General features: G+C 38.6%; 1 protein-coding gene across 2 annotated transcripts in view; it reads left to right on the top strand.

Annotated features, from left to right (window-relative positions):
• The window catches only part of LOC137278153 (ras-specific guanine nucleotide-releasing factor 2-like), an 802,775-nt gene that overhangs the window by 688,206 nt on the left and 100,819 nt on the right, over positions 1 to 13,750 (top strand). For both annotated transcript variants that reach the window (XM_067810323.1, XM_067810322.1), the window contains one exon: positions 11,949 to 12,066. In XM_067810323.1, the coding sequence (XP_067666424.1) occupies positions 11,949 to 12,066 (118 nt within the window). The remainder of the gene's footprint in view (positions 1 to 11,948; positions 12,067 to 13,750) is intronic.

Here is a 13,750-nt window from a genome sequence, read left to right as displayed (position 1 = left end):
GACTCGGAAATCTGTACACATCCTTAATCTCCCATCTTTGCATCTACACAAAGATATTGGATGACCATGGACTCCTTGACTTTCTAATCACCCCACAAGATAACAACTGTTGGATATGAGACCTAACTTCCTCAAACATAGATGGTGGAATCCTTCTAGCGTGTTGCAGGTCTATCATCTGTCAACTGTATTCTATGCTTCACAACTGAAGTGAATCCCAAGTCAAGATCATTCTTAGAGACGATATCAGCAAAGTTGTTGATCAGATTTGTACCTGACCTAATCTCTTCAGGGGAATGTCCATCTACTTCCATCTCAGTACCCTGGGAATAGGTGTACTAGCAGAATTAGCTCGTTCCTGTTGCACAGTGTGGACTTGATCTACTTGGACTCGTGAAGGTCCTGGGCTAGAATAGGCCTTCAGCAACCCATGCTTGCCTTAAAAGACGACTCTGCTTGTCATAAGAGGCGACTAATGCTATCGGGTGGTTAGGCTTGCTGACTTGGTTGACACGTCATTGGTTCCGAATTGTGCAGATCGATGCTCATGCTGTTGATCACTGGATTGTCTGGTCCAGACTCGATTATTTACAGACTGCCACCATATAGCTGGAATATTGCTTAGTGCAGCATAAAACTCAACTCACTCACACACTTGATCAACTTGACTACCTTCTGGTCCTGGTAGTAACATTGTTAACGCCCACTTAGAAGATAACATCACTGCTGAAAAAATTCAGAAAATGTCAGATGAAGAAATCAATAAATTATATGCTAGGTATGAGGCACAACTCGGGGCTGAGATGACAAAAGTCATAGGTTCTACTATTACCCGGATTTACACTCACATAGCGTCACACTTTTTACCGATCCTACCGGAACGTCGTCTATTTGTGGGAGGACTTTGAGAAGGACACGTTTATCAATAATGCCTTGAGCTACATCAGTTGTGCTTTGTATCATAAATACGGTATGTATCTAGCCCCGATGATGGCAGCTATCATCACGGCAAAGCATTGTAAATTTAATAAAACAAATAATAATAATAAAATCCACACTACTAGAGAGTGCGAAAGCGACAGGATGGCCTGAAAATCCACGAATTAACAGCAAGTCGCTTAAGCTGCATTGGGACAATGCCATGCCCATGCCCATGTATGCTTACCTGACAGAGCAAAATCTCCGAGACCAACTCCGGCAGCTAAAACATCTCGTGCCCCGTGAGCCAGTTCAACCCACAACTGGTGCCCATCAGGAACCTTTGTAAGAGCAAAATGCTCAAGTGGCAGCAGACCCAAAACTTCTTATGGACGTCAGCGTCAACCTCTTTCCTCTTCCTGGTGGAAACTCTTCCGAGAAAGAGCCAATTGGCCCTGAAATTTTGGACCCTCACTCTTTCTCTTCTTCAGTTGCAGACCTTACCGAAAATCCTGTTTATATTTTGTTTGCTTCTATTTATGAGGAACTTTGTGATTTACCTTTAGAGAAACGGAGGCCAATTAAACAACTAAACGTGTCTTTTCCCAAAAATGAAATTGATTTACTTAATGAAATTATCTCTTTAAAACTTCCTGCGGACTGTTCATTACAATGAAGTAAGTTGTTGTGTCTATGCTGCCGCTCGAACTTTGGAGGAACTTCACACAGTTTCCAAAGAACAATCTCCCAATACTAAGAACAATAAACCAAAGAAAAAACCAGTTTCAAGTTAAACTAAAAGAAACAAGAAAACATATTTCCTGGATAGAGCTGTGCCTGAAATTAAGATCATTAGGGAATCCCATGTCTAAACGACAAAAGGCAATTTGGAGAAAATTAAAATTACAGTACAAAACAACAAAAGAAAAGGTACTGATCCAAATTGTCGATTCCCTTAAGGCAAAAATAAAAGTTTGGACTGAAAGAAAGAAAAAATGGGAAAAGAAAAACAAATTTATCAAACAAAATAAACTTTTCAAAAATAATGAAAAGCAATTCTATAGGCAACTTAAAACAAGTGGTGATGGTGAGCATGATAAACGGCCTCCCATGGCTGCCAATGAAAGGTTCTGGAAACAGTTGTGGTCTGTACCTGGCAACTGTAACCTGGAGGCACCATGGGTCAGTGATTATGACCATGCAATGCATGAGAAAGTAACAAGGTCGTTTGTGTGTTACATCTCACCAGATTGCCTGAAAAGTGTCATTAAAAAGTCCAAATCTAATACAGCTCCAGGGCCTGATGGCATTCGAAACCAGTATTGGAAATTGTTTCCCTGTGTCCAAACACCACTTCTTCACTGTTTCTATTCTCTTGTGGACACAGGTGATGTTCCTCCATGGTTCTGCAAAGGTTGCACAATACTCCTTCCCAAAAAAGGAGACTTGACTGATCCCAAAAACTTCCGCCCTATCACATGTCTAAATACTCAATACAAATTATTCACAGGGTGTTTGACAAACCTCATGTCATCTTACTGCTCTTCCAATGAGATAATTTACAGAGAGCAGAAGGGGCGAGAAAGGGATGTTGGGGGTGCAAGGATCAACTTCTTGTACAGAAAATGATTTTGGAAGAGGCTAAAACATACCGCCGCAACCTCTCCATGTGCTGGATAGACTTCAAAAAGGCATATGACTCTGTCCCTCACGAATGGATTTTGAAGTCTCTTCAGTGTATTGACCTCCCTGAACGACTACTTGATTTGCTCAAGTCTTTACTGTGTTGCTGGTCAACTCAACTTGGGATGTACTTGCAAGGGCTGGTGTAGACTTCAGAATCTATTCCAATCAGAAGGGGAATATTTCAGGGGGACTTCAGTCCTTTGCTTTTTTGTCTGTCTCTAAATCCTTTGAGTTTTCTCCTCAACAGGGAGGAAGGGTACCATCCCGGACCTGCCCAGCACAGATCCCCAACACCTCTTACTCATCTCCTCTACATGGATGACATCGAGCTCCTTGCCAAAGGAGATACCAATTTGAAAGAACAGGTTCTCCTTGTCGAGTCCTCTAATGATATTGGCATGACATTTGGACTCGACAAATGTAATACTCTTCATATGAAATGTGGCAAGGTAACTAATGATGGATCGGTCAAGTTACAAGGGGGAGGAGTTATTGAGCATCTTGTGGAAGATCAGGCCTACACCTATCTTGGAATGCAAGTTCGAGACAAGTTCCAGAATGCCGAGATTCAAGATAAACTTCGGGCCGAGTATAAATCTCGTTTAAAGAAAATCTAGAGCTCAGAGCTAAATGCTCGAAACAAGGTCAAAGCCACCAATACTTTTGCTGTGCCAGTCCTCTCCTATTCCTTTGGAGTAGTTGATTGGACAAAACAAGACATCCAGAGTCTTGACCGCCTGACCAGAAGGATCATGTCTGATAACAGAGCACACCACCTCTCTTAATCGTTTATACATGCCAATCAATTTGGGAGGTCGAGGTTTGATTAATGTGCAAGCTCTTCATGACAGAGTTTTATTGTGTACTTTTGCACATATTTATTGGATGATCCTCTGGTGATGCATGTCAAGACTCACGATGAAAGCAAGGAATTCCACAGCTATTTTAAGCGTGCCAAGGTTGTTGGACACAATCTAAAATTTGAAGATGATTTTGTTGATGGTGATGTACTGCTGGACGGTACAGCGATGGGAGTAAACCAGGTGAAGTCCTTTTCGTAATCTGCCCAGAGTTGGTCCTTTGTGGAGAAGCTTTCTGAGAAGCTTTCTGAGAAGCTTTCTGAGAAGCCATTGCATCGCTTGTACATGCAGTGTGTGGAACAGAACTACAATCCAACCTACTCCTTCGCCTGGATGAAGTCGGCTGGTCTCAAATGTGAAACTGAGGGCTTCCTTTTTGCTGCCCAGGACCAGTCACTTCCCACTCGCAATCGCCAGAATGTGATTCTTAAAGAAAATATCAATATGAAATGTCGTCTTTGCAATGACTTCACAGAGACTGTCCAACACCTTGTCAGTGAATGCCCTTCCTTGGCACAAACAGCATATCTTAAAAGACATGATGGCATGGCTCGCTGCTTTTACGATCGTCTCCGCCATGCCTGTGGCTTTGACCCTGAGGTCCATCCATGGTAAGACCCTGAACCTGTCCAGGGCGTCCTGGAAAATGATGCTTTTAAACTTCTCTGGAATAGGCCAATATACAGCCTGAGACGAATTCCAGCCAACAAACCTGATCTTGTTCTTTTTGATAAAACTAATGAAATTATTTATATTATTGAACCTCAAAAGGTATCACTCACAATAATGGCATGTTTGCATGAGAAAAGCTAACGTACCAACACACTTTGTTGTATTTCCTACAAATAAACTCTTGAAATAATTCTTTTTCTTTCACAAACAGTTATACTGACCTAATGTAAAACATAGCAGAGTTATACATGCATGGCCTCTCTGTCGACGTCTGACGTCACAGAAGAAATAAAAAAAATCATAGCAGAGTGCTTTTATCAGTGCACAATAACAAATTTACTGTTTTTTAACACATAGAAATTTTGGGACAACATTTAGCAGTGTCTACCTCTGAAACTGCTGAGGTAGTCGCATTTATATTATACCAGTGGATGGGAAATTTAATATTCTACATTTATGAGTAGTTTTATGGCAGATGCGGGACCATGTGAGCACAATTATTGCACAACATTCACTTTTCAGACTTACGAAAAAAAAATCTGCATCCATGGGGTTAAGTCCAAAGTCTTAGTAGCTTGAGGATCCTGGGATCAATGATACATTGAAATGGGTTGGATCAGTTGCAGGCGATTGACAAAGAGTTGTGTATCAAAGGGTTGATAATCCTGGATGAGTTTGCCAAAACTGACAGCAATCATGAAGTGGGTAAGGATGACCGAATTGAGGTTTCAGTAGCAGAGGGATTGTTGACTTTATGATTGAGAAGGTGACAAGAGGAATCATTGACGGAAGGTGGGAGAATGTTTTTCAGTGAGGAGTCATCCTAGGGAGACACACTTTTTCAACGGAAACAGCCACCACTTCATCCATTTTCCAAGTATGAAGACTGATTTATCCAAGAGAAATGTTCCGATCATTCTGAGTGTTTAAGCAGTTTGACTGTTGAAGGAAAGGAGGAGTGTTATGCTATGCAATAAGGTATTATGTTCAGATCCGTAACCGCGTGTGGCTTGATGGTTGTTTGAGCCACTGTCTGATGGTTGTTACAGGATGTGTGTTGACTACAGGTGTGCCATTTTAATATCATCATGGTTTTTATCCTTGTGTTATTGTGCCTCTTATGTCTAAAAAGGCCGGACTCTTCATCAGAGTCTGACACAGTCTAATAAACAATTTCTTCTTTATCAGAATGAGAATTATTCAACAGTTGTTTATATGACAAACTTACGAAAAGACCAATGTTCTTCAAAGATGTCCCTCTTAGATAAACATTTCTACTGCATTTATCTTGTAATAGAGGTTATTCTTCTATAAATACATTTATTATAATTGTAACCTCTCTGTATTCAACAAGTATCTGTGATATAGTAGCTGTATCATGGGCCTGTGCCCCCCTTATGAAATAAACACAATCTAACGAACTTACCGGTCTGTGTTACAATGTTGACATCAAGTTGTCAAGATGTTAAAATTGTAAGTAATTGTAAGTAACTACCTTTGAGCTCTATTCTCACCATCACTGATGTGGTCAAAAGTATGTCCAACTATCTCCCTCAAAGCTTGTAAAGTAATTTGCAGATTATCTTGTAATAGTAAACCTATTTCAAGCACAGTTGAATGTAAAATAATTTATAGTAAAATCATGCATGTTTTACTTAGTCAATATGTTTCAGGAATTTGGGGGGACCTAGGTATTATGAATGCATAGAAAAAATACAAACTACATACTTAAAATCTTTTTGAAATGTTTGCAAGTGTGCATCAAATAGGGTGAGTGAGTGAGTTGAGTTTTATGCCGCACTGAGCAATATAAATAAGGCCATATCGGGTGGGTGTGGTAGGTACGTGCACATTTCTACTCAAAGGGGTGTTATAAAGTTTGGGTTAAAAATACTAAGAATGGAATCACACTGCCTTCCTCACCAGCGTTGTCTGTTCCTATAAAAACATGATGAAAATGATAAGCATACATGGATTTCAGATGTCTGTCACTTAAGTTATTTTTCACAACTGGTGTTTCATATGTTTGGATAGAGCAAGGTAAAGGAAAAATACAAATGTTTAACAACACCTTTGCAGAAAGAATTTGTGACATATATTCCCAGATTTTGCATGACCCTCTTTGTATATTCACAATTTTGAGGAATTACTCCACTTTCAGATCATTATTACAGTCTGAAATATACCTTACAGCACTAAGTGATTTGTGCATTCAGTAAATAGTTCAGTAAAAAGTTAATTTATTGAAAAAAAACATTATACTAATGAAAGCATTCTTGTATGCACTGTGTATGCATGTTGTAATTTAGGAGTTCTCCAAGATGAGTACCATGCATTATATGTATGTGAAAAGTATGCGCATCTCGGAGCAAAATAATCGCATTTAGCGTGATCGCTAAATGGTGTTACTGTTGACGTAGCCATACCACCAAATCATAATGTCATCAGAACAGGCGCTGGATAACGCTGAGTTGCCTCACTTCTAGTGTCACCACTGAACTCTACAGTCGCATACAGCTATTAAGCTGCCCTCCCTCCCTGTGCTCACTCGTTCCCGTTATTACATTGAGTGTACATTGCAGTCTTGGAAAACTGAATATGAATATATATATGTAGTATCTTTTCTCTTTCAGTGTTCTCGAATAAGAATGTCATAGTGTGTATGGCCTGTTTGGGGTGAGAAGTTCTCAAACGCAGTTGCTGGTTGTCTGCTTTCACAGCGGAAACCCCATAATCATAATTCCAGCCTACTTCACAGTAGGTGGAATACATCACTCGCTATGCTCACCTTGTCTGCTTTGTCACAGCGGAGAGGTGATTGTGTAATAATATTATGCTCTCGCTCGCTGCTGCTTCTCACATCAGTAGCCATCCACACATATTGGCCACTATTTCCCAAGAAAAAATCTTCCTTTTCATTTATAACGCCAGTTCAGCAATAATTACATAGTATCAGTTTCAAAAGTCTGTCTGTTCTCGGTGCAAAAAATACCATAACTTCTTTTGCAATTTTCATGAAACGTGTTTTCCTTTTCATGAAGATAAATACATATGTTCGTTCTGTCACGTGTTAGGGCTATGTCATAACAATCAATTGTACTTTCGGTCACATGGCCAAACTACCGAATAAATAAATTGAATTGAATTGAATCAAACTGGTGCTGCCGTTTTGATGGATTCTTCTTCTTCATCTTCACTGGAAGTTTCTCCTGCATGACATAAAATCAGCTAGTATTGGTAAGGTCCAACGTCCAGGTTCCTGACACCAGGAACATATATTAAACCTTCCGAATCAATGGTCACTGTCAAGTTGTCAAATACGACCAAAGAGGAAGACACCGGCAATAGTCACATTTGATGTCATGTCACATGATACCACCTTTGCTCACTAACTGTAGGGTGTTTCCGTAATAAGCGGAAATCTGAGGTTGTTTTTCACATTTTTATTGCGATTTTACAAACGTTTTGAGAAATTTTCATACTGAAACTGATCTTTAGGATGCGTTTTTCCATATATCAAAAAATTGTTTTACGTTAGTATTCTCCTTTAAGGTGATGAAAGAACACACTGTGTAAAATAAGAAACAAATGATAAGATATCAAAAAGATAAGACAACAAGTCTACAGATGGGCATTCATGAGTGAAGTATTGTTTTATCAACTCATACATGTCCTGTAAAGGAAAGGGATTTCCTCACAAGTATCAAATATGCAGGTGGTGTTGAAAATCTACAGTGTGACATCCAACAGAGTAACTAACCGGTATGATATAACAGACACTAACAACTTTCTGCTATTCTGTCATATTTAAATTGCCAAATGTTGTACAAGATCCATCAAGCAGATCAACAATTATTACATTGTCATAATTTCCTAAAAATCCAATAAAATTAGATGTTGATATGAAATCACATATCCTTTAAAACATTCAATTTCTCAGATCATTGAGAATTTACAAGACATAATAACATGTTCAAACAATATCAGAGACTAAAATAATATGATTTTGTAAAATTTATGCTTATTAACCAAAGCTGGTTTCCACACTTTGCTTGGTTTATATGGCTCTATATTGTTTATAAGCCAATATCTAGAGAGATCCTCCCCCACTGCTATCTGATGACACAACAAAGTCTCATAAGAATCACAAATTCTGGATTCAACAACATCATTCCAGTTTGCTTCAGAGCAGATTGTGGTGTATGTATCAGCAGCAGCAACAATAACATGTATCAACGAATCATACTTGTTTACAAGCTTAACCATATACAGGAATTTACCAATGTTGGTCATACATGTGGATCCAGAGGGAATATTTATGTGCTTCATAGCATTAGGAGTAAAATGATCACTTTAATATGGCTAGATAAGCTAGCTTGTTAAGTCTGTTACTTGTAGAAAGGCTATAATACTGTGGGACTACTGAAATGATACGATACCATACGCATCTTGGAAAAGTTGACCAGGCCATCTTCAGTGAAGTTTGGTGTTCCCTCTTCTATGAAGGACAAGTCAGTTAGGTACATTCCTAGGTAGGGAATACATGGAGGATCACATCTGCAATGAGAAAAAAACAGAACCACAAGGATTAGAGCTTAGCTGAATTAAATAGACTGATAAAATCTCAAAATATACAAAAAAATATACTGTAATCAACATCGGGGGCTCCAGAATCATGCCGCTCAAAATCATCCATTTGGATATCATCCATATTTTAAAATTATATTATATTAAATATTAATATGTATAATGTCATACGGTAGAAAACTAAATCCTTTCGAAGATTAAGAGAACCACTAGGCTTCAAAGCTGTGCACCAGTCGGTTACTATTATGAACAACCCCAGCAAAATAGACCAGCATCAAGTACTGCTGGTTAGATTTCCAAACTTGGGTGAGAATAACGTCATAGTGCCAGGGACGGCACGACTGACGTTTAACATCAAGCTGACTTCAGAAAAAAACAAATGTGAACTCGTGAATAATGTGGGTCGTGCTATAGTCAAGAAGACCATCACAAAAATTAGTGGTAACGAGGTGCTTAGTATAGACAACAGCAATGTGTATTACTGTTACACAGACCTATGAAAAAGTGAGGGAGAACACGCAAACAGCGCGTACCAGGGACTCGGTAACAAAACATTGAATAGGTTACGTTTCAGGTACATCTTCACGGTAGAGCATTTAACCAAACTATCAGTTAGTGAACAAGCAATCGCCAATGCATATGTGAACAGGTTTTGTATCCTGCTTGACTTTGAGTTGCTAACTGGGCCGTTTTACCAAGCTGCATTGGGTGACAGGTTGGAATACGAACTCACATTCAATGATTACAGTAAAATTGTGCGTACTCCAAATGGTGCCCAGGGTAATTATGAGATCGAGAACATATTGTTGGAGTTCGATATGGTGACTAGTTTGGATCTTGCCTGGCAGATTCGAAATCAGTACTCTGGAAAAATGACCATCCTGTACGATAGGATACTGAGGCACAGAATGATAGTGTGTGACAAAAGCGACACCGTATGGAAAATAAACATGAACGTCCCGGCGCGATTGATGAAAGGTATATTGATCATACCCGTGGAGGAATACAATCCATTCACATGAGACAGCGAGAAAGTTTTCAACACAGAAATCACCAAGTGACCATAGAGGGAGTGCCTAATCAGTTATTTAGTCATGGAATGAGAGTGCACCAGCAGTGGGATGAAATAATGAAGCTACCGGCAGTCAAACGAAACTCAATAGTCAACAACGTGCCCAGTGATCTGGGACTATCCTCCGTTTATATCGGTGATTACCTAAGAAAGAAGTATGCGTTATGGTTGGATATGAGATCAACGGATGACAACACTCTACACGGTAGTGACCGTCGTTTAGACAATGGAAGCGAGGAGATAACTATTTAAATAACGAAGCAGTCTCAACAATCTGGTAAATTAAAATTATATTTATATGTAATTATGGCACAAAGGTTAATATAGACAATGGAAGATTCATGCAAGCCATCTACTAGTTGGGGACACCCCCACACCTCCCGGGGTAAGCTGTCCACAGGACTCCCCATTCTCCCCGACTCACCGCATTGCGCTATTATATGTGGACAGACAGGTTGTGGGAAGACCGTTTTCCTGCTGGATTTGTTAGATGGGTATTATAAGGAAGTATTTGATAAAATCGTTATCATGGGCCCTTCTATAAACATGAAAAAAACGTACAAGGAAAGAGCTTGGGTGATGACAGACCCGGACGTATACATAGTGGACCCGGGATCACGTTTACAAGAGTATGTAACATTGTTTCACAACAAATTTAAAGGAATGCTGATGTTCATCCTGGACGACTGCAGTGCTAACAGGTAGATAAGAAAAAAGACAGACATGCTGTCGTATTTAGCCTTCTCACATTGGCATGCGAATCACAGCATGTGGTGTTGAAAGATTTGAGGAAACAGACGGGTGGGTGGCATTATTTCACTGCAAGGACAGGGATTCGTTCGAGGATTGTTTGAGAGAGAACAATGTGATGAGTAAACCTGAATGGGAATGAGTGAAAAAACAGCTCGCTGAAACTAAACATGCCAAGCTCGTGTTCAAAACCGACCAACCAGTGGATTACCAGGTGGTGGGGTGACCCCCCCAATGTTTTATGGCAGCTGGCTTAGTAAATGTTAGTAATGACCTGCGGCTGGCTTAGTAATGTTTTAGTAATGACCTGCGGTTGGCTTAGTAAATTTTAGTAATGTTTTAGTAAAGGTTAGTAACAGTTTAGTAAAATGCCTGTTTTTTGAAGTTCTAGTCATCTGTTCAGCTATATAGTAACAGTTTAGTAAAATGCCTGTTTTTGAAGTTCTAGTCATCTGTTTAGCGTATGTTGCATATTATTTTTTAAAGATAAAAACTAGAGTACTATAATATAAAATGGAGTGTGATGAATTACTAGAGCAGATGTTATCTGCTGAGGAACAAAAGAAAAACAAGCAGCATGACAGACTGGTAACACTAGTCGTGGGTGGTAATAGAAAACAATATTTACTGTGTTATATACATACTGCACACATACTGCACAGATACAACACATGACAGAATATATGTAGCACATATAATACACACAGTACAGTGCAAGTATGCTGTACAATCTGCTTTTTTTTGTAGAGTGAGTGAGCGGATGAGTGAGTTTTGTTTGACTCGGCAATATTCCAGCTATATAGGGGCAGTCTGTAAATATTTGAGTCTGGACCAGATAATCTAGTGATCAATAGCATGAGCACTGATCTTCACAATTAGGAACGAATCACATGTGTCAACCAAGTTAATAAGCATGACCAAACATAATTGCCTTTTGTGGAAGACTTAGTCTACCCAGGATTTTCATGGGTCCTGTAGAAGTTTTATGCTCTGAGGAATAGAGAGACAGAGAAGATGGCATCAAAGCATGCTTAGACCATCACCTTCAATAACTAAATTCAACGATGTCCGCTAACCCCTACGAACATGCCCAGAACCAAGTCAACAACAAATTGAACTTCAAAACCAAAACAAATATTTTCTTGATTTTCTTTGATGTCAGAAGACACCCTCATTTATTCTTGCAGTTATATAATAGTTTATTAATATTTGTGGGAGATATAATACATATAATTAGCTTAAGATAGTTAGTGTTTGAATGAAGTGTTGATGATGAACCCATATGGAACAAAAAGTTTGAACGAAGGATCACAGTATATTTTTTTGTATATTTTGAGATTTTATCAGTCTATTTAATTCAGCTAAGCTCTAATCCTTGTGGTTCTGTTTTTTTTTCATTGCAGATGTGATCCTCCATGTATTCCCTACCTAGGAATGTACCTAACTGACTTGTCCTTCATAGAAGAGGGAACACCAAACTTCACTGAAGATGGCCTGGTCAACTTTTCCAAGATGCGTATGGTATCGTATCATTTCAGTAGTCCCACAGTATTATAGCCTTTCTACAAGTAACAGACTTAACAAGCTAGCTTATCTAGCCATATTAAAGTGATCATTTTACTCCTAATGCTATGAAGCACATAAATATTCCCTCTGGATCCACATGTATGACCAACATTGGTAAATTCCTGTATATGGTTAAGCTTGTAAACAAGTATGATTCGTTGATACATGTTATTGTTGCTGCTGCTGATACATACACCACAATCTGCTCTGAAGCAAACTGGAATGATGTTGTTGAATCCAGAATTTGTGATTCTTATGAGACTTTGTTGTGTCATCAGATAGCAGTGGGGGAGGATCTCTCTAGATATTGGCTTATAAACAATATAGAGCCATATAAACCAAGCAAAGTGTGGAAACCAGCTTTGGTTAATAAGCATAAATTTTACAAAATCATATTATTTTAGTCTCTGATATTGTTTGAACATGTTATTATGTCTTGTAAATTCTCAATGATCTGAGAAATTGAATGTTTTAAAGGATATGTGATTTCATATCAACATCTAATTTTATTGGATTTTTAGGAAATTATGACAATGTAATAATTGTTGATCTGCTTGATGGATCTTGTACAACATTTGGCAATTTAAATATGACAGAATAGCAGAAAGTTGTTAGTGTCTGTTATATCATACCGGTTAGTTACTCTGTTGGATGTCACACTGTAGATTTTCAACACCACCTGCATATTTGATACTTGTGAGGAAATCCCTTTCCTTTACAGGACATGTATGAGTTGATAAAACAATACTTCACTCATGAATGCCCATCTGTAGACTTGTTGTCTTATCTTTTTGATATCTTATCATTTGTTTCTTATTTTACACAGTGTGTTCTTTCATCACCTAAAAGGAGAATACTAACGTAAAACAATTTTTTGATATATGGAAAAACGCATCCTAAAGATCAGTTTCAGTATGAAAATTTCTCAAAACGTTTGTAAAATCGCAATAAAAATGTGAAAAACAACCTCAGATTTCCGCTTATTACGGAAACACTCTACAGTTAATGAGCAAAGGTGGTATCATGTGACATGACATCAAATGTGACTGTTGCCGGTGGCTTCCTCTTTGGTTGTATTTGACAACTTGACAGTGACCATTGATTCGGAAGGTTTAATATATGTTCCTGGTGTCAGGAACCTGGACGTTGGACCTTACCAATACTAGCTGATTTTATGTCATGCAGGAGAAACTTCCAGTGAAGATGAAGAAGAAGAATCCATCAAAACGGCAGCACCAGTTTGATTCAATTCAATTCAATTTATTTATTCGGTAGTTTGGCCATGTGACCGAAAGTACAATTGATTGTTATGACATAGCCCTAACACGTGACAGAATGAACATATGTATTTATCTTCATGAAAAGGAAAACACGTTTCATGAAAATTGCAAAAGAAGTTATGGTATTTTTTGCACCGAGAACAGACAGACTTTTGAAACTGATACTATGTAATTATTGCTGAACTGGCGTTATAAATGAAAAGGAAGATTTTTTCTTGGGAAATAGTGGCCAATATGTGTGGATGGCTACTGATGTGAGAAGCAGCAGTGAGCGAGAGCATAATATTATTACACAATCACCTCTCCGCTGTGACAAAGCAGACAAGGTGAGCATAGCGAGTGATGTATTCCACCTACTG

Source organism: Haliotis asinina, chromosome 3 (assembly GCF_037392515.1).
Source record: "Haliotis asinina isolate JCU_RB_2024 chromosome 3, JCU_Hal_asi_v2, whole genome shotgun sequence".
Classification (NCBI taxonomy): Eukaryota; Metazoa; Mollusca; class Gastropoda; order Lepetellida; family Haliotidae; genus Haliotis; species Haliotis asinina.
Note: the sequence above shows the minus strand (reverse complement) of the source record. Positions and strands in the feature narration are given on the sequence as shown.